Source organism: Ramularia collo-cygni, assembly GCF_900074925.1.
Source record: "Ramularia collo-cygni strain URUG2 genome assembly, contig: RCC_scaffold02, whole genome shotgun sequence".
Classification (NCBI taxonomy): Eukaryota; Fungi; Ascomycota; class Dothideomycetes; order Mycosphaerellales; family Mycosphaerellaceae; genus Ramularia; species Ramularia collo-cygni.
The window spans coordinates 295,348-313,771 of NW_019716256.1; the positions used below are offsets into that span (position 1 = coordinate 295,348).

General features: G+C 53.2%; 7 protein-coding genes; 5 read left to right on the forward strand and 2 right to left on the reverse strand.

Annotated features, from left to right (window-relative positions):
• Nucleotides 1–1,219: 1,219 nt before the first annotated feature.
• RCC_01628 (related to glucan 1,3-beta-glucosidase) lies at nt 1,220–2,653 on the forward strand (the record flags this gene model as incomplete). XM_023766922.1 has 3 exons in its annotated part: nt 1,220–1,360; nt 1,416–2,574; nt 2,628–2,653. 3 exons carry the CDS (start codon nt 1,220–1,222, stop codon nt 2,651–2,653), a joined length of 1,326 nt encoding a protein of 441 aa, XP_023622690.1.
• A 543-nt stretch (nt 2,654–3,196) lies between these two features.
• Nucleotides 3,197–3,547, forward strand: RCC_01629 (uncharacterized protein; the record flags this gene model as incomplete). XM_023766923.1 has 2 exons in its annotated part: nt 3,197–3,227; nt 3,330–3,547. 2 exons carry the CDS (start codon nt 3,197–3,199, stop codon nt 3,545–3,547), a joined length of 249 nt encoding a protein of 82 aa, XP_023622691.1.
• Nucleotides 3,548–4,059: 512 nt separating this feature from the next.
• RCC_01630 (probable hydroxymethylglutaryl-CoA synthase) lies at nt 4,060–5,566 on the forward strand (the record flags this gene model as incomplete). XM_023766924.1 has 3 exons in its annotated part: nt 4,060–4,119; nt 4,185–4,287; nt 4,350–5,566. The coding sequence occupies 3 exons, from the start codon at nt 4,060–4,062 to the stop codon at nt 5,564–5,566; spliced, it is 1,380 nt and encodes a 459-aa protein (XP_023622692.1).
• Nucleotides 5,567–6,386: 820 nt separating this feature from the next.
• On the forward strand, nt 6,387–8,808 carry RCC_01631 (uncharacterized protein; the record flags this gene model as incomplete). XM_023766925.1 has 2 exons in its annotated part: nt 6,387–7,579; nt 7,629–8,808. 2 exons carry the CDS (start codon nt 6,387–6,389, stop codon nt 8,806–8,808), a joined length of 2,373 nt encoding a protein of 790 aa, XP_023622693.1.
• A 623-nt stretch (nt 8,809–9,431) lies between these two features.
• Nucleotides 9,432–10,221, forward strand: RCC_01632 (related to cytosine/adenosine deaminases; the record flags this gene model as incomplete). XM_023766926.1 has 3 exons in its annotated part: nt 9,432–9,602; nt 9,662–9,968; nt 10,022–10,221. 3 exons carry the CDS (start codon nt 9,432–9,434, stop codon nt 10,219–10,221), a joined length of 678 nt encoding a protein of 225 aa, XP_023622694.1.
• A 679-nt stretch (nt 10,222–10,900) lies between these two features.
• On the reverse strand, nt 10,901–13,907 carry RCC_01633 (related to serine/threonine-protein kinase minibrain; the record flags this gene model as incomplete). XM_023766927.1 has 3 exons in its annotated part: nt 10,901–11,760; nt 11,812–12,290; nt 12,340–13,907. 3 exons carry the CDS (start codon nt 13,905–13,907, stop codon nt 10,901–10,903), a joined length of 2,907 nt encoding a protein of 968 aa, XP_023622695.1.
• Nucleotides 13,908–14,724: 817 nt separating this feature from the next.
• RCC_01634 (uncharacterized protein) lies at nt 14,725–18,264 on the reverse strand (the record flags this gene model as incomplete). The annotated part of the gene is made up of 1 exon (XM_023766928.1): nt 14,725–18,264. One exon carries the CDS (start codon nt 18,262–18,264, stop codon nt 14,725–14,727), a length of 3,540 nt encoding a protein of 1,179 aa, XP_023622696.1.
• Nucleotides 18,265–18,424: the final 160 nt, after the last annotated feature.

Here is an 18,424-nt window from a genome sequence, read left to right on the forward strand (position 1 = left end):
GGAACTTGGCGGAAGTATGTCGTACCAGAAGTTTTAAATACGATGCTGGCTTCTCCTTTCGTCGAATGCCGCGAGGAGACCATTTGACCAGCTACAGCATCTCTCTGTATCGGAAATTATGCTTGATGATGATCCAAGGCCCATTTCGGCCGCAATTCTGCGAGCGAGAGAGGATCCGCTGTCGACGCGCGATTACCATGATGCCCGAGGGTTTGAAGAATCCCCGATGCAGAGAGATGCTGTACGAATGTTTGTCTGTCGACAACTCAGCTTCAGTGTATTTAAGCAAGCTGCTTGAGCTTCTTAGAAGAGACATCGACATGTCATACTGAGGAGGTCGACGCGCTCTTGGACGATCGCATAATGCGATGTCTTCCATACTCCTCTCCAACAATGTTTACGCCGTCGCAGACGTTGGTCGCTACACACCAAAGAACGCTGTGCTCGGCATTGGATTACGTTAGGAAACGGTTTCGCAGGTTGCGGTCAATTCAAGTACACGGTGTAGCGGACAGTTCTTTTACCAGGCGGTCTTGGAGTAAGACAAGCGTTGGTACCATCGGGAACGATTTCAAAACACTGATATTAACATCAATTGAAGTGCTCGTTCAGTACACTTAGACTATTCAACCAGTCAACCTCCGCCAAACGACCAACGCTATATAGGAGGCATAACAAACAGTATAAGATATCAAGGTACCGGTATATCGTTCTTGTCAAGCAATTTTAATCCAATCAGCGCTTATACGAGCATGCGTCATGTCCAAATGTTGACATCGCCACTGTTCTTAAAATACATCGTATTCATTCTTGATCACGCTGGCGAAGACAACATCCAATTTCCTGCGCTGACTGGAAAAGTACAACCCTCCATCAGCTCGATGAAACACGTTCTTGCAGCAAAGAGGCTTGTCAAGCTTGTCGCGTGTAAGCTGCCAGTGTCAAGCTCTACCAAGCGCTGCACCAGTTTCTCAACAGCGACCAAAACTCTGTTCCCCGCAAACGTCGTCCAATAATGCATCGTCCGCCGCGTGTGCCTGCATCCTTGGAAGCGCTAGTACCCTTGCTTGACTTGTTAGGTCGTTCTTCTCTCCTTGTTTTCCTCCAACTTTACTACACGCTCACTCTTCACATCCTTTGACCTGTACTTCATTCTTTGTTGTAGATATCGTTCATCTCCTTAACACATTCGTTCAAGTGCGACCCTCACCTACCCACAATGCGTTTCTCCTCTGCCGCCGCCATTGCCGGCGCTGGCGTCGCCTCCGTTAATGCCGCCGCTCTTCAGGGATTCAATTACGGAGCCACCCTGACTACCGGTGCTGCGAAGCAGCAGAACGACTTTGAGGTTGATTTCAAGGTACGTCAAGAGCGGTGTCTATCAAACAAACATGTATTGACCAAATGCTCCACAGAAAGCTCAGAACCTCGCTGGAACCTCCGGATGGACTTCTGCTCGTCTGTACACCAGCATCCAGGGCGGTTCTGCCAACGATCCCATCTCCGCCATTCCAGCTGCCATCGCTACCAACACCAAGCTCCTGCTCGGAATCTGGGCCTCCGGTGGTCAAGAGGGTGTTACGAATGAGATCCAGGCAATTGAGAACGCTGTTTCGATGTACGGAAGCAAATTCACCGATCTTGTCGTCGGTCTTTCGGTCGGATCCGAGGATCTGTACCGTATTAGCCCTACCGGAGTGATCAACAAGTCCGGTATTGGTGCTGGACCTGACACCTTGGTTGAGTACATCAACCAGGTCAAGGCCAAGAACTGGGGCTTCCCCATCGGACATGTGGACACATGGAACGACTGGACCAACACCTCCAACGTTGGTGTTATCGAGGCTGTTGACTGGCTCGGTTTCGATGGATACCCATACTTCGAGTCCACTCTCGACAACCCCATCGAGAACGGAGAGTCGCTTTTCGATGCATCTTACGAGGCCACCGTTGGTGCCGCAAAGGGCAAGCCCGTTTGGGTCACCGAGACCGGCTGGCCAGTGTCTGGCGACAAGTCGGGCAATGCCGAGGCCTCTACTGACAACGCCGAGACATACTGGAAAGCCGTTGCGTGCAAGCTGATCGGCGAGGTCAACAYTTTCTGGTACACCCTCCGTGACTCTGAGCCTACCACCCCCTCGCCATCTTTCGGCATCATTCCAAACGACATCAACGCCGACCCCCTATACGACCTGTCATGCAGCAAGAAGTCCAAGACGTCCAGCTCCGCTACCAAGTCTGCTACCAAGTCTGCTACCCGTTCTTCCACCGCCTCTGCAAGTGAATCCACCAGCACTGAGGTTGCTGCAGGTGCCGGTGGCCACGGCTCATCCTCTAACGGTACCTCTACCGAGGCCGGCAGCATGGCCAGCGGCAGCATGTCCTCCATGGCTCCTGTCATGACCGGTACCTCTGGCACCGGCTCTGGCGCAGGCACTGGCGCATCCGGCAACTCTACTTCTCCTAGTTACAGCGCTGGTGCCGGTGCCCCTGCAAGCACCACGTCCACTTCTTACACCGGTGATGCTGCTACCTCGACTAGCGCTCTCTCAAGCCTCGCTGCTATCATTGCCTGTAAGTCATAACCGTCATGTACTGGCATGAGCACATACTGACATTCATCACAGTCATCGGCCTCGTTGCCCACGCTTAAATTTAACGAACAAGGCGTCAGAATTGCTTAAACTCATGAATCATATACATGGAGTACAGGGACCGGTCTGTTAGATATAAAAGTCAATGAATGTTCTCATAGCCAGCCTTGAAGATATTTACCGGCTTTCCACACCATTCCTGACGTAGTTTTCTGATCAGACCATGGAAATCGCAGAGCTCTGACGGATTGTCTTTTCGCAAACTTGTGCTCGTGACGTTCAAGAACAATCTCAGTGAATCGATCCGCCCTTGCGTGGAACAAGGCCGGCCTTCTGGAAGTGGTATGCGTAGGTAGCCTAAGATAGAGGGCGACAAGTTATGAAGGTCCTTTTGACCAAACCACTCAAGAGCAACATGCCAAGAGCGTCGGTCTACTTTTAGTTGATTTTCTCCGAGACGTGAAGAGGCTGCACCCTGGTGTGAAGGGAACCCCAAAATCGATCTCGTGAACACAATCAGTCGACTATGCAGCACAGCGCAGTACTGCACGTATGGAAGCCGTCCAGTTCACGGAGAGCGGCATCTTTACAAAATCTCCGGGATGGGCGTCATCCGCACTTTGAGTATTGAAGGTGAGTATACTGTGAAGACATATCAAGAGGCATCGGTTGAAATGTGTCTACTAGATTGACAACGCATGAATTACTAGGTACATATACTGACCAAGACGCCAGCCTCTAGTATGAGTTACTACCAGGTACTACTGACCAAGACGTCGGCTTCTWGACGCCGGCTTCAACATCTCTCGTCTCACAAGTTACTCCAGGTGAAAACCACTCACAGAGTTGCACAGATGCTAGACGGTCTTCACAGTGTACATCTCACTGAAAGGCCTCGAAGCGTCTCATTGATCAGTTATGATCTCCTAGAAGCGGTAGTGCAGCCAAGATAGCTAGGCCTTCGTCACATGCTCTTGACATCGCCGGAAGTAGAATAGGGAGTCCTCGCGCCTCGCAAGCCTCGATAAATGGCCGAAGAATGGAGCAAAGGCCTGTGATCAAGCCGAATTGCGTTGAGGAAGAGCAAGAATTTGAGCAATGGCGCAGCCGCTGCGAGTGTGACCCTTATCGCAGAAAGGTTAGCCTGGGTTTCATTTCAGGGTTCGCGCTCGCGCCTCATGGGTAAATTATCGTTCGATTTCATCAACAAGGAGTTGAGATTTTGAGAAGCAACCATCGGATCATAATTGGGCTATCTGAGTAGTTTTAGTATATAGTCCAACCGTTCTTGCCGTGATCATCTTTTGACCTAAACATCATCGTCAACTGCTAGATAGAAATCTTTGTGGCAGCACAATCGCAAGAATCTTTCTTTCATCTCCCCACCATTGTTCACCGCAAATCGCCCAAGCAACACAAACACCACCTGAACCTCAAGCGACCTTCGTACGACACACCAGCAAAGATGGCCGAACGACCTCAGAACATTGGCATCAAGGCCATTGAGCTATATTTTCCCAGCCAGGTACACAATTTTGACGAGCTCAGCACCGCAAGAGGCCGGTCCGCTAACAAATATTTTGATCGCAGTGTGTCGACCAGGCAGAACTCGAGAAGTTCGATGGCGTTAGCCAGGGCAAATACACCATTGGCCTTGGTCAGACCAGAATGAGCTTCTGCGACGACCGCGAAGGTGAGCAATGTCGACTATGCAGACGGCGTGCAGCATTGAGAACTGATTTTCTCCCTCTTCAGACATCTACTCCCTCACACTCACCACCGTCTCGACGCTCCTCCGCAAATACAACATCGACCCAAAGTCGATCGGCAGACTCGAAGTCGGCACCGAAACCCTCCTCGACAAGTCAAAGTCAGTCAAGACTGTGCTCATGCAGCTTTTTGAGCCAAGTGGAAACACCAACATTGAAGGCGTCGACACCGTCAATGCTTGCTACGGAGGCACCAATGCCCTTTTCAACACTCTCAACTGGATGGAGTCGTCAGCATGGGATGGCCGCAACGCCATTGTGGTGGCTGGTGACATTGCTCTGTACAAGAAAGGCAATGCCAGACCCACCGGAGGTGCCGGCTGTGTTGCCATGTTGATTGGCCCAGATGCACCTTTGGCATTCGAGCCAGGTCTCCGTGGTAGCTTCGTCAAGCACGCGTACGACTTTTACAAGGCCGACTTGACCAGCGAGTACCCGCTCGTTGACGGCCAGTACTCGATCAAGTGCTATACCGAGGCGGTAGACAAGTGCTACGAGGCATACAACGGCCGCGAGAAGACGCTCAAGAKCCAGGCGAACGGTCACGCTAACGGCGTGAGCGCAGGGCAGGAGGCTCCCATCGATCGCTTTGACTACATGTGCTTCCACGCACCCACGTGCAAGCTGGTCTCCAAGAGCTACGCTCGTTTGTTGTACAACGACTACCTGGCCGACCCAACCAACGAGCTGTTCAAGGAGGTCCCAGCCGAGCTGAAGGATCTGTCTTACGAGGCCTCCATCACCGACAAGACCGTGGAGAAGACCTTTATGGGCCTGGCCAAGAAGCGCTTCGGCCAGCGCGTGCAGCCTTCTATCCAGGTTCCTACCATGTGCGGAAACATGTACTGCGCGTCCGTCTACGCATCCCTCGTATCTCTCATCTCGAACGTGTCTTCGGATGACTTCCAGGGCAAGCGCGTGGGAATCTTCTCCTACGGATCTGGTCTCGCCGCCTCGCTGTTCTCACTCAAGGTCCGCGGTAGCACCGAGGAGCTCCGCAAGAACCTTGACCTGCAAGCCAGACTAGACGCTCGCCGCGTTGTCGCGCCTGAGGTTTACGATGAGATGTGCAACCTGCGTGAGAAGGCACACCTTCAAAAGGAGTACCAGCCAAAGGGTAGCGTGGACACCCTTCTCCCAAACACTTACTACCTCACCAATGTCGACGATATGTTCCGGAGGGAATACGAGGTGAAGAAGTAATGACATGATGAAGATGCATAGCCGCAGCAGCTAGAAAGGCATACAGAGGATCGATTGAGAGTGAGTCCCTCTCATCATTGAGACGTGTCGACCAAGAGCTTGCGATGATTGTGATCCATGGACACTTTCATCATGCCTTGAGAGGTTAGGCTTCTTGAAGGCACAGGGTATGGCGCACAGAGGGTGCGTCGCAACAGCAACGTAGAAATGGCAATGACGAATACGTTGGAGATGAAATATCAAGACATTGTACCTCAATTGCCAAGTGAGTGTCAGCGAGATGTTCTCAAGTCTACATCTGCTTCCACACGTATGTACATGTTACWATCTCAGCCCTGGCGGACGAAGCGGCCAATGATTGGTCTGATTCTGGAGCAAATGTTTCAAGCGAGGGAATGCCGGTCAACCAGAGGGTCAAATGTGATGGTTTGTGACGTTTGGTGTGCACAAGATGCCAATACATTGTATTCTGTGCTGGTTATTACGATGGTAGACGTGATGAGATGCAGTGTGATCCAATTTGGTCGATGATTGAAACCCCGACCAGCCGGTGGTGTCGTTCTCCGGGTCCAAGCCTAATGAGGACGGGAGAGGAGTCCATCGCTCCTTCCAACAGACCACTTCCCTGAGTCTACATACCACCACCACCACCCACCAACCACCTTTACACTCGCTAGTTATTGCACTCGACTCTGAAACTCGACACCGTGCTATTTCTTCGTCCACTTCTGCACACACAGGCCGGCTTTGTTTTGTTTTGGGACAGGATTGAGTCGAGGAGGCTGTGCCCGGCCCCCCGACGGGCAAACCGAAACGCACAATGGACCGACGATCTCTGCTGGACGGCGATGCGACACCCAGTGGCGAGCGCGAGAATGTATTTGGGGACGAATTCGAGGTGGACGAGTGGGATGTTGTCGCCGACGGCTTCAGACCGACTGGGGGCGCCGCGGATTCACAGTACGAAGGGCGCCAAGAAGCGCTGTCAGAGAACGAAGAGGTCGAGAACGAGGAGGACGAGCCACCTATCCGCAGCGTATCTGCGCACTATGCCACAGGCATCTCCGATGCTGCAATGTCCTCGGGGTCCAACAGGAATTCCACGCGCAAGTCACGGAGCTATGCAAACCCCTTTGCCAGCGCGGAGGATGCAGGTGGGACGACAGAGCGAGCGCATAGCCTAGAATTTGAGCCCGAGACGAACTTTGCTCATCGGACACTCTCATCAGCGTCGTCACACGTATATGCGCGGACAGAGAGCCCCAGGTTCGGGGCGGGTCCGAGTCATCCATACGGCATGTACACCCAAGGCACCGTACCGAGATCTCCAAGCGTAGCGACAGCGGCTTCAACGACACGACAACCCTCTCAACGGCAATCATACTCACAAACTCGGCCTCAACACCCCTACGCCATGTATCCTCAAGGGGTAGTCTTGGACGATGATCTCGATGACACTGACCAAATTCTACCGAATCCTGTACCTGTTGGCTTTACGGGCCTCGGTCAGAGCTACACTCGCCGAATAGGCCCAGAMGGGGAGGATCAAGGCATCGTCGACGGTGCCGGACACACAGAGCAGTTGCCGCCATATAGCAGATACCCGGAAGATGGCCCGGAGAAGATGCCTCTGCTACCGCCCACGCTACATAGTCGGGCGCCTGTAGCTGGCACAGACCCTGGCATGGCACTCATGCATACAACCCTGCTCCCCACGCAGACAGCTGTACCCGACCGGCCTCAGTCCATGTCCGATGGATCGGCACCGGCGAGACATTCCACCGCGCACAGTCTCGCTCGGATGGTGTCATCTTCGAGTGAGGAAACAGCCGTGAAAAGTTGGCAGGAGAAAAGATGGAAAGAGAAGACGTGGAAAGAGAAACGAAAAACACGGTTCTGTGGTGTTCCATTCTGGTGGATACTGCTCACACTATGTGTCGTTACCTTCATTGCCGCCGTACTTGGTGGCGTAATCGGCTCGTTTTTTGCAGATGACGATGACTGGGCTCCACCGTAAGTTTTCATCACTCCGTATCCACGTCGTCTTACTGACCCCTTTCAGAAATTCTACCGTCACCACGACGTTGCTATATGATGCTAGTCTCACGCCTTCTCCGACATCTGGAGGACCTCCCATGGGAACTTTTGCCATAAATCTGGGCCCGGCTGAGGAGATTCAATCGGACTGTCTGGCCGACGCTAGCCTCAGTGCAGCTTGGGACTGCGATCTTGCGCCCAATTCCAAAATGGGACTTGTCGTGCAGGACATCCTTGGCGATGGCCTAGGCAGCGGCGCTAGCCTCTTCTACAACTCAGAAGACGAAGGGATTGGMGCTGGTGCGCAGCTGTCATACATGCAAACGACCTTCTCTCCTTTTCTGACAGTCACGGACAATGATGACAAGGCCAATGGCCTGGCATTCTACTTCCAAGACCTTTACGACAAGATCGTGGTCGTGCCCGAAGACAGCATCGATCTCACCAATTCCAAGCGTATGAAGCGAGATGCTGTTGCAGATCCACCTCCGCCCTTTGTGATACCTGCCGCTTGGAGACATCGCAAGGAAGTGCTTACGCCGGGAGACAAGCCGTGGTTCTGCGTGTGGAACGATACTTTCGTGGAGGGATTCATTTACATTAACGAGCCAATTGCGATGAGCACCACCAGTAGCAGCGCATACTCGACTCCTCCTCCCACCTCCCCCGACTCATCGTCCCAAACGGATTCCTCCTCATCGCAAACTTCGTCGGGGCCTCCTTCACTAACGCCGCCACCTGGGCCAATTGCTTCCGCATCCCCTTCGCCGACTGATGTCATCACCACAACCATCTCAGATTCCTCCACCACTGCCGTATACACTGGACCTGCTCAAGGCTTTCAAGAATGGGCTGGCGCCAACAAATGGCAAGCCTCACGCCACGAATATGACAACGGGCCGATGCACAGGCGCCAAGATCCAGGACCTTGGGAGTCCCTCCCATACGTGGTAAAGCTCGAAGAACGAAGGCTGCCCAACAGCCCACAGCCGTACTGCCAGCAGTTTCAAATTCTTGACAATGGTCACGCCAACATATTGATTGAGAACGATGGACCTGTGATCGTCAAGCTAAACGAGCAAGATCCATCCTTTGGAGCGTATGGAGATTCAGACACTGGGAGCTCCCGAAAGCGAAAGAGAGGTGATACGCAAATGGCTAACGCTTGTCACTGCCAATGGATGAGTGGGGAAGAGCCATCATAGTGGCACCACTGAATGCCAGACACGGCCTTTGATTTGTGACCGAATTACGACGATATTTCTTGTTTGGGATTTTGAAGCACGGCGAATTGCCGCAATGTCTTTTGTGATTATCAGTCGGACAGCGTGTACCACTGACGGAGTTTTGAGTAGACCATCTGGGAAGATTGACATGGAGTATCGGGCATTGAGGACTGGACATGGCGGAAAGCGACGGAGCTCGGCTGGGTTGATTGCTTTTTCTCTCTGCATTGATGCAGAGCCATAGGGAGTTAAAAGGATATCTTGGACGTCGGCCACGCTAGCAAGCAGAGCGTAACTAGCAAGCAGGCAGATGTAGCGGGYATATTATGTCAAATCAGACAGTGCATTTAAGTGCATCGATTGATGAAGATTTTCTCCACACGTGAATTGGTTTGACTTCACTTGCACCTTCGTTCTTGAATCTTTGACTCACGCCTTCCTCGCGGATTTGTACGCCTGCCCAATGAGCTCACAGAACAAAGTCTTCCTCCGACTTCACCTCGCTCTTGACTCTCAACAACGACACTGACACTTTAAAATCCAGGCAGCACAAGACAAAAAAACGATAACGCGCTCTAGTCAAGTCAAAGTCAACCGCAAGGATGGTGTTCGGTCCGGTCCCCAATCGCGAGTACCACGAAGTCTTCATGCGCAAAGCCATCCAAATGGCCGAGTTCGCGCTCGCGTCGGATGAGACGCCCGTGGGTTGCGTTTTCGTGCACGACGGCGAGGTCATCGGAAGAGGAATCAACGGCACAAATGCCTCTCTCAATGTTTGCTTCCCGGAGGATCCGATAATCGCTTGGTAACCATCACTGACTTGACTTGTCAGGGAACCCGACATGCCGAATTCGTGGCTCTGGCAGAGATTGTCGCACAGCACCCACAGTCGATTTTGCATGAGACGGACTTGTACGTCACAGTCGAGCCATGTATTATGTGCGCCTCGGCCTTGCGTCAGTATGGAATCCGCGCCGTGTACTTTGGATGCTTGAACGATCGGTTTGGAGGCTGTGGTGGGGTGATGAATATTCACTCGGATGATGGCGTGGATCAGCCGTATCCGGTGTATGGAGGGCTTTTCAGAGAGGAGGCCATCATGCTGCTGAGGAGATTCTATGTGCAGGAGAATGAGAAGGGTGAGTGTTCAATCAATCTTGTCCATCGATTTTGTTTGCTGATTTGTGAGTAGCACCGGATCCAAAGCCCAAGAAGAACAGAKAGCTGAAGACGGAGATTCTGCCGGTCACTGTCACGCCTGTGGGGACAACGAAGAATCCAGTCGGTACGAAGACTCTGGCTGGTGGAGCTGCAACAAAGGTGTCGACGCCTGTGCTTGGTGCCCAGACCGTGGTCGTACCAATTGCGGCGGCCAACCCGCAGACGAAGTGAGGCCAGGGACAGCGTCCTTTATCGCAGCATGATGCTTCCAACACCACTCGAGCTGGCATTATCAACGGAGCAGCATRACAGCGCAGCATAGCGCAGGGCAATGTTTGACAACAGCATGGAGTTTTGGCGTTCCCATATGAWACCCCATTGAGCATACCTTCGGAAACAGCATAGATAGACACATGTACATTTGATAGCAATGGACAAATCGAAAGAGCAGCAAGATCGAGCGCATGTGATGGCTTTACATTTGAAATGTGTTTGAACTTCTCAGCCAAATGATGTCCACTATCGTAACACCGCGAATGATGACCCATTTTGTTATATGCCCACAGCTCTTCGCAGCAAATCGTCTTGTGCAGCAAGCACGGGTCGGAGCCAGCGAGCGACTGCGACAAGTCCTTGACGTCCGCTATTCCGATTGTCTCCCTTGAAGCGACTGGAATGGCCCTCGGGCGAATCGTCGCAGGTGCCTTTGCCGCGCGATCGTGGCGAAGGAAGAGGGCGCCGGGACCTCTCTTGACGCTAGTCGACCGCGCAGCAACCCCCAGCGGCAGTCGTCCATGTTATGCGCCGTTTGACCATGCGCCGGTGATAGGAATAGGCCCGCCATCATTAGCAAATCATCATTGAACCATTTCTCTCCCAATCGTATCAGCAACGACATCGCTCAAATCGCTCAAGCTCCCGGCCAGCCATTTCCTCCGTTGCCTCCATTCCAGCCTTCCTCGAGAGTCCGATCTTCCAGCATCCGTACAAAGTTACGGTCCTGACCGCCACCGTTTCCGCCCTGCCTTTGCCCGCTCGCGCGACTGGTACGCCGCCTTTGCCCAATATTTCCAGCGTCTGAAGATCCCTGGCCGTCCTGTGGAGGAGGATAGTAGGCTGGACTAGGCTGAAGTCGGATCGGAGCATTCGGATCTAAATGGCTGACGACTCGCTGCAAAGATGCGGGAATGCCACCGTTGCCGTCCATGGTAGTCGCTCTTTGTCGAGCTCCTCGTGTGGTAGCTTGTGCATATAAATTTTGCTGCGGCTGTTGGGCATATGGGTGCATCGCAGCTGTCGGAGGTTGCTGGATCATGGGCATTTGCTGACCATATGCTGCGGGTGGCTGTGCATTGGAAGGATATGGTGGCGGCGCGCCTTGATGGCTCGGGCTGTACATGTTCTGGTACATGGCCTGCTGCTGCTGCTGCTGAGCAGCGTGTGGGCTGCTTGCATAACCAGAATTCATGTGCATGTTGGGTGGCATAGGGGCATAGGCTTGAGCATTGGCCGCTTGCTGCTGTACTTGCGCCGCCTGAGCTTGCTGCGCGCGTTGCTTTGACAGTGCTTCGGCTTGTTGTTGTTGCTGAACGCCGGGCGCCGGTGAACGACTGGTAGTCTTGAGGTTCATCTGCGGCTGGAAAGGCCCTGTAAACTTTTGTTGCGTGATGAATGGATGAGTACGGGCTTGCTGCGGTGACCAACGCTCGAGAGGATTAATGTTGAGAAGACCGTGGACGAAGTCAATGAATGCCTCACGGTTCGCCATCTCTGTGCGATCGTCAGCAACTTGCAAACATAAAGGGGACTCCACCAACGTACCTCGCTCCATCTCAGCCGGCTTCATGCCCTTCCTCGGCATGGGGTACGCTCGGATTATATCAGGAAGTCTCGTTTGCTGAAAGTACTTCTTGCTTGGCTGCTCTTTCGTGCCATGCTCACGCGAATACTGTTCCATAGGCTTCAGTCTGTATGTCCTCCTACCGAAATCGTCATGAGCCTTTTCAAAGAACTCTCCCGATTGCTTGCCAACCTCCAGCATCCAAGTTGGAGGCAGCCCGAGCATCTCGGTGATTCTTGAAACCTGGTTGTATTCCGAAGAACCCGGGAACAATGGCAAACCGAGGAAAAGCTCAACAACAATGCAGCCTAGCGACCACATATCGATTGCGGCAGAGTATGGGAGGCCCATGAGTACTTCGGGTGATCGATAGAATCGAGATTGAATATAGGTGTAGACCGTCTGTCGCTCGTCACAAGCCGAACCGAAATCGATCACCTTGATGATCGGACTCTCCAGACTATGGAATGTTAGTAGAGTTCAAAGCTCAGCACATGCCAAATACGCACTTCTTAAGTAGGATATTCTCCGGCTTCAAATCGCAATGAATCAGCTTTGCTTTGCTGAGCAGACAAAGACCGTTGAGCAACTGTTGCGCGAACACACGGACCAGCGTCGTGCTCAAACCTCGGAATTGGTTCTGTTTGATCAGCTCGTACAGATTCACAGAGAGCAGCTCAAACACCAGACACAGATGTTGCCTGTGGATGAAAGTGTCCTTCAGCCGAAGGATGTGGTGATCGTCGTTCTTGTCCATTCTCCCGTTCAGCAAATCCAACACGGAGACCTCCATCATACTTTGATTAAAGTATGCCGTCTTGTTCTTGATCACCTTCACTGCCACCACCTCTTGCGTCTTCAGGTTCTGACACTTTACCACCTGTCCAAACGTTCCCTGCCCCAACACATCCAAGATCAGGTATCGGTTCTTGTGGTTAGTTTCTTCCGACCCGAGAATGTCGTTAACATAGAGGATGTAGTCGCTGTCTTCGTTGTCGTAGCCATCGTTCTTCACGCCCTTGCTGGGTTTGGTCAGCACACGCCGAGGATTTCGGGAGGACTCGTATTGGAATCCAGGATTGCAAATGCGGTACGTCGCCGGCAAATGTGTAGTGAGAGCTTGCAGYGGGCTGATGAAGCCTCCCTCGGGGTTTGCTCTTCGGAATGGAGGCTGCGAGTTTATATGCGAGTTGAGATCATTGATGCCATTGACCTTGGTGAATTGCGGTACCGAGTCAGGCGTTCCGGACATCTGATGGTGGTGGTTTTGTTGCGCTGGTTGTTGCTGCTTCTGCGGCTCCGAATCGTGTCCAAACACGGCGTTGAGCTGCTGCGTCGCTGATTGCGGATAGTATGAGCCTGGCGACAAGCCTGACTGTAGGGGAGGTAGCTGTGAGGTGTGTGCACGCGCTGAGCCGGGCGGAGAAGCATAGTAGCGTTGCTGTGTGGGCGAGGTGAACTGGCTCTGGCTTTGGCTCTGACGGCTGGGCGACTGCCTTGCCGACTGCTGTTGGGGTGTATACGACGCGTACTGCGAGGGCGGTGCCTGCTGTTGCTGCTGCTGTTGCGGCGGACTGGACACGTACGATGTCGGCGAGGTATTCATGGGCGAGTAACGCGCAGTACGGGCGCTTGCATCTCCACCCGCGGCGGCGCTGGCTGGCAGGTATTGAGACGTCGGGCGGGAACTGGACGGCGGCCGAGCATACTTTTGCTTGTTAAAGGGATCGGCGTCCATATCGACGTCCATGTCGCTGCCATTGCCGTAGTCCATGGCGCGCTGGGAGGGGCCGGCGGGGTCGGCGTGGATGGCGGGAGTGGACAGGCTCATGGATGCCGTCGCGGACGCGATTGACTTGAGCGCTTCGTTAGGGCGGGGCGTGTCCGTGTCCTGCACCGCTGACTGCGCCTGTGACTGTGGAACGGGATGCGGACTCGTGGCTGCCGACGCGGACAAGTTGGACGGCGGAGGCCCTAGCGCCTCATGGTAGGGGGCGTGGTCGGCGGTGGTGGAGTCAGCGGCGAAGTTGTGATCAGCGGAGTGCGAGGTCGTGCTCAAAGTCGGAGCAGCGTCCATATGGATTCTCCACCAAAGTCACAATGTCTCAGAAACAACAGCTCCCGTCGTTAGCGCAACGCCGTGATGTGTGGTTCTGCTATCGCTCTTTGCGGAATAGCCCACGTAGTACGTCAGTCTTGGACGCAAATAATGCCCGACAACAAGAACTGCTGAGGTTGCCCGTTTCCTTGTATTGAGAGTCGGACGATGCCTGGCGTGGACAAAAGAGTCTAAAATCGTGCTGCCCAACGATCCACTTGCGCACGAGTTGCGCTTCAGAAGTGCGAAAAGTGTCCCGGTGGAAGCGAATGCTACCTTACAAGACAAAACAGGCCATGACTAACTTTGTCCTCCCTTCTACTAGTTCTACTAGTAGGCAATTCTGCTGCAATGGCCTGCCGGGCTAGATTGATTATTGAGGCCCGAACGAGGGATGAACAGACCACAGAGCTTGGACGAGACACGTACACTGACGCCGGAAGTGTGACACGATGGACATGCTGCATAGAGCAGCGACGTGTAACAATACCTTTTGCTCGAGCGCACCGAGATCTGGCTGCAGTGCTCGCAAGTTTGGAGCAGCAAATGAAGGAGTCAGCCTCATGTGAAACGTAAGCTATATCCGCTATGTTTCAGCTCCCAAAATACTGAAGACGTCCTTGATTCGTGATCCCATTTATCTGTGTCCCCAGCCGTTATGCTCATCTACAGAACAGAGACATACGGCACTAATATTCTTTCAAGTTGTTCACTTCATCGCAAGAATACGCTCACATACGTTAATGGACAACAAACCACGTTGACTCCGTGAAGTCTGTGATTCTTCTTTCCCTAATCAGCCAGGTCTCTTAAAAACTTCCACCCCGAGCGTTGGTGTCTCCACCTGCTTCTCGCTGGGTACACCCTCCTTCTTCCTCCTCTCAAAGAAGCTCTGACACTCTCCAACCACGATCGCCCACTCGGCTAGAGCACGCCCCGAATATCTCGCCCGAACCGCGCTCTCACCAGTAGGTTGCATCGGAAAAGTCGTGCCGTCTGGTTTGGGCTTCGTCGACGCACGTTGGACGAAAAGCTGCGCTGCCAGTGGGAGACGTGGTGGGAAAAGACGCAAAGGTCCTTGAGCTTTGCTGCTAGGTTGAAATTCGAGCGAGAACTTGAAGCTGAGACTTCGGAATGGTGCAGCTTGAGCCGAGCTTGGCTTCGTAGGAGTGTCAGATGGTGAGGAATTTTCATCGGTCGTGGCGGCTCCGGTGATGGCCTGTGATGCCGTAGAGACAGGTATAGGCTGGTCTTCTAAACTGACGCGTTTGTTGGTGCCTTGCGTTTTGGGCTTCGCTTTGCCGCCCATCATCTTGCGGAGAAAGCCACCTATGCCTTTCTCCTGCGAATCGGACTCGGACTCAACGAAAGACGAGGAAGCTGACCCTGGCCGCATATCCATGGTATCGATGAGAGTTGCTGCCATGGACGCCCGCTTCCAGGCTGGCTCTTTGGATTGCGTCGGCGACTCGCCGGCGCGCAGGATGCCATCAAAGGAGAGGAACGTATTGTGGTGCGTGACCTGGTTGTCGGTCCGCACTATGAGAAGTCTACGACCTGGCGCTGGATTGCATGGGACTGTTACCGGAAGTAATCCATGGTCGCGCTCCGCCTGGTTGCACAGGAAGACGTAGTGTGACCATGTCGTCTGTAACCTCTCCCGCATGATCTCCAGAATGTCCAGGTCTTCGCCATCTTCATCTCCGTCAAACCGTCCCACACGCCAGCAGATCAAACGCATAAAGTACGCTCGTACCATTGGACACCAATGATTGAACCTGCTCTCGAACACCTCAGGATCCAGCAAGACGTTYAAACACAGTTCGGCTTTGCGACCCTTGTCCGGTACCAGCGCATTCCACACTGTGTGCAAAAAGGCGTATAGACGGATCTCGGTCATCGTATTCTCGCTATCAATCATGCGCCGACAGACGATTTGCCAGAAAGCCGAATCGATCAAGGAGCCTTCGTCTCTCAACTGTTCATATCGAACGAGGATCACCAAAGCCTCCTCAAGAAAGTCGAGCAGAGTGTAGCAGGCGTTGTGATCGAACATTGACGTCCCCCGGGTTGCAGCCTGCAACAAGCGATTGAAAGATTGTGCGAACAGCTCCCTTGCGATCGGATGGTCCGAGGTTCGATCGGAAAGAAAGTCGCGAATTAACATTATCAGCCTATTCTCGGCCATTAGTCTTACAGCATTATTTTGTAGTATTGGAAATGTCGATGCCGTGGCGTCAACGTCGCCTAGAAGTTCGTCAAATGTTGTGGACGAGTTGGAGGCAGCGGCGCCATGGCTCGCTTGGTTGGCTTCGCGATGAATCGTGTCATCGAGATTGGCCAGTATTTGTGAATGTACAAGGAGAAGGCCAGGCGCGCAAATCTGTTGCTTTCCTGTCGACTCGGGGCTCAAAAACTCAGTCGTGAGGACATGGAACTGCTTGACGAACACGTAGAACAGATCGCTCTCGCGTCCACTCCATCGATCTACCCAGCGACCCCACCAATCAATGTGACAGGTTCCGAGAGGCAGAGGCGGCGGCGTTCTTAATCGGCGTACAAGCTTCATCAAAGAAGTGAACCCAAGTTGATGCAGAGCCGGCGGGAAGTTGTTGAGCTGATCGCTGATTTCGTCCATTTGATCAAATTTCTCGATTCCACTTTCGGACAACACGCGACGTATAGTGTCCATGGAGAGGTCCCACAGGCGGACCAAAACATCGGCCATTCCAGGGACGAACATGAACGCATACGCACACGCTTTGCCGCAAAATGCCACCAGGCTGGCAGAAGCTTGCCGCAATGACATTTTGTCAACCACAAAAGCCATTTGGGAGCTCAAGTTTTGAACAAAGATGTTGCGAACGTTGTGGTGTACTGACTCTGAGAGAAAGTCCGACGAGGTAGACATGGAGCCTAAAGATGTGCTGGACTGGCTCCCGGCCACTGACATTTTGACACGGTCACTGAGTGGGCAGAAAGGCGACGGGGAGAGCCTCCATTCTGGTCGTTCCATTATTCCAGATACGCCGTCCAAGATGACTGGCCGATCTGTGCCTGATATGGATTGGTTATTCCTCCCGTGAAGCAGTTCAATGAGACCAGTCCACCATTTGTTCAATATGTTCGCCCTGCGATCTAAATCTTCGGGCCGGAGGGTCTTGTTTGATGGATGTGTAGCATATGTCCGCAGAAATGGAATCAGTGAATTTCGCACTACGTTTGCTTTGAATGCCGAGGACTTTGCGGAGAACTTTGCATGATCAGCGTCCAAGGAACGGAAGACACCCCATAGTTCGTCCTTCTTCCTCATGATCGAGAGTGGATTTGATCTGTGCTCCTTATCTGGGGTGAGCATCCTGGGCACTGGCGCCGCTCGATCTGTCGTGACATTACCCATTCGGAGGCCGGGCAAGCGATCAGTCGAAAACGACTTTGGCAGCTTGGGTAGAGCAGGAACCGGAGGTACATGTGGCAATGCAGATTCGGAGGACGTGACTTTGGGGATCGCAGAGCCTGAACGTGAGCTTCTTCTTCGCAAGAAAGCTGGTTTGTGAGTTCCGGGCTTTCCGCTGTCCTCATCTCCCGAGCTTGACATGTCCTTTTTTGGTCTGCCATCTTTTGACAGCCGTACCGATAGTCTTCGCACGAGCGATTTCCTCCGGCCGCCTTCAAGCTGCTCCAGATTTGATTCGATATCTGCGATAGCCTCATCGGACGAGAATGTGCTGGCCGCTTTGACCGGCGACGGTGAGCGAGACGGTGTTGACGAGGTCGACTGGTGCCATGATTGCCGCTTGAAAAACGGGCGCGAAAACGACTTGGTGCTGATGGAGGGCCTTTGGGTGGAGACCGGAGTGCTTGCCGCTGTAGAGACTGTATGATTTGACTCGAGACTGGTTCGAGAATCCCTTATGGAAGACTCGAGGCTGCTTCGATTGTCCTCGGTACGCTGAGCTCGCTGGCCCTCCGCATTCCCTTCTCGTATCTGATCAATGATGTTGAAGACCTGGGGTGGTGCAAGGGCACCCGCGCGCTCATCGGGCGTGGGGCACCCGGATGTGGCTGGCTCGAGGGTCTTTGGTGGTGAGAGGTCTGAGGTGTCGCTCGAGTGTGCGACGTGGTTGGCAGGCGGAATCCTGATTTCTACAATGTTGGGCTGACCGTACCGCTCGTATGCGCCTTCTTTGGCAGGACCCAAGTATGTGTAGGAGGCTGATCTGGGCAGCTCTCCATTGTTTCGTGCCGAGGGCGACGACGTCACATTCCTGTGTATCGGCGAAGACACTCTTCCCCTTTCCGCACCTGACCTCTGTTCCCTCGTCACAGCTGCCATTGCTGCTTCCTCCCTCTCCTCTTAAAAAATCGCCGGCCTTCCAGCTTATAACTGGCTCTCGCTATGAGTTCCCTTTATGCTTCCATGATCGAGCGAATGAAAAGTGCGGAAAGCGCAAAAGGACGAGAGATCGTGCCTCTCGAGACAAGTAAACGAACGT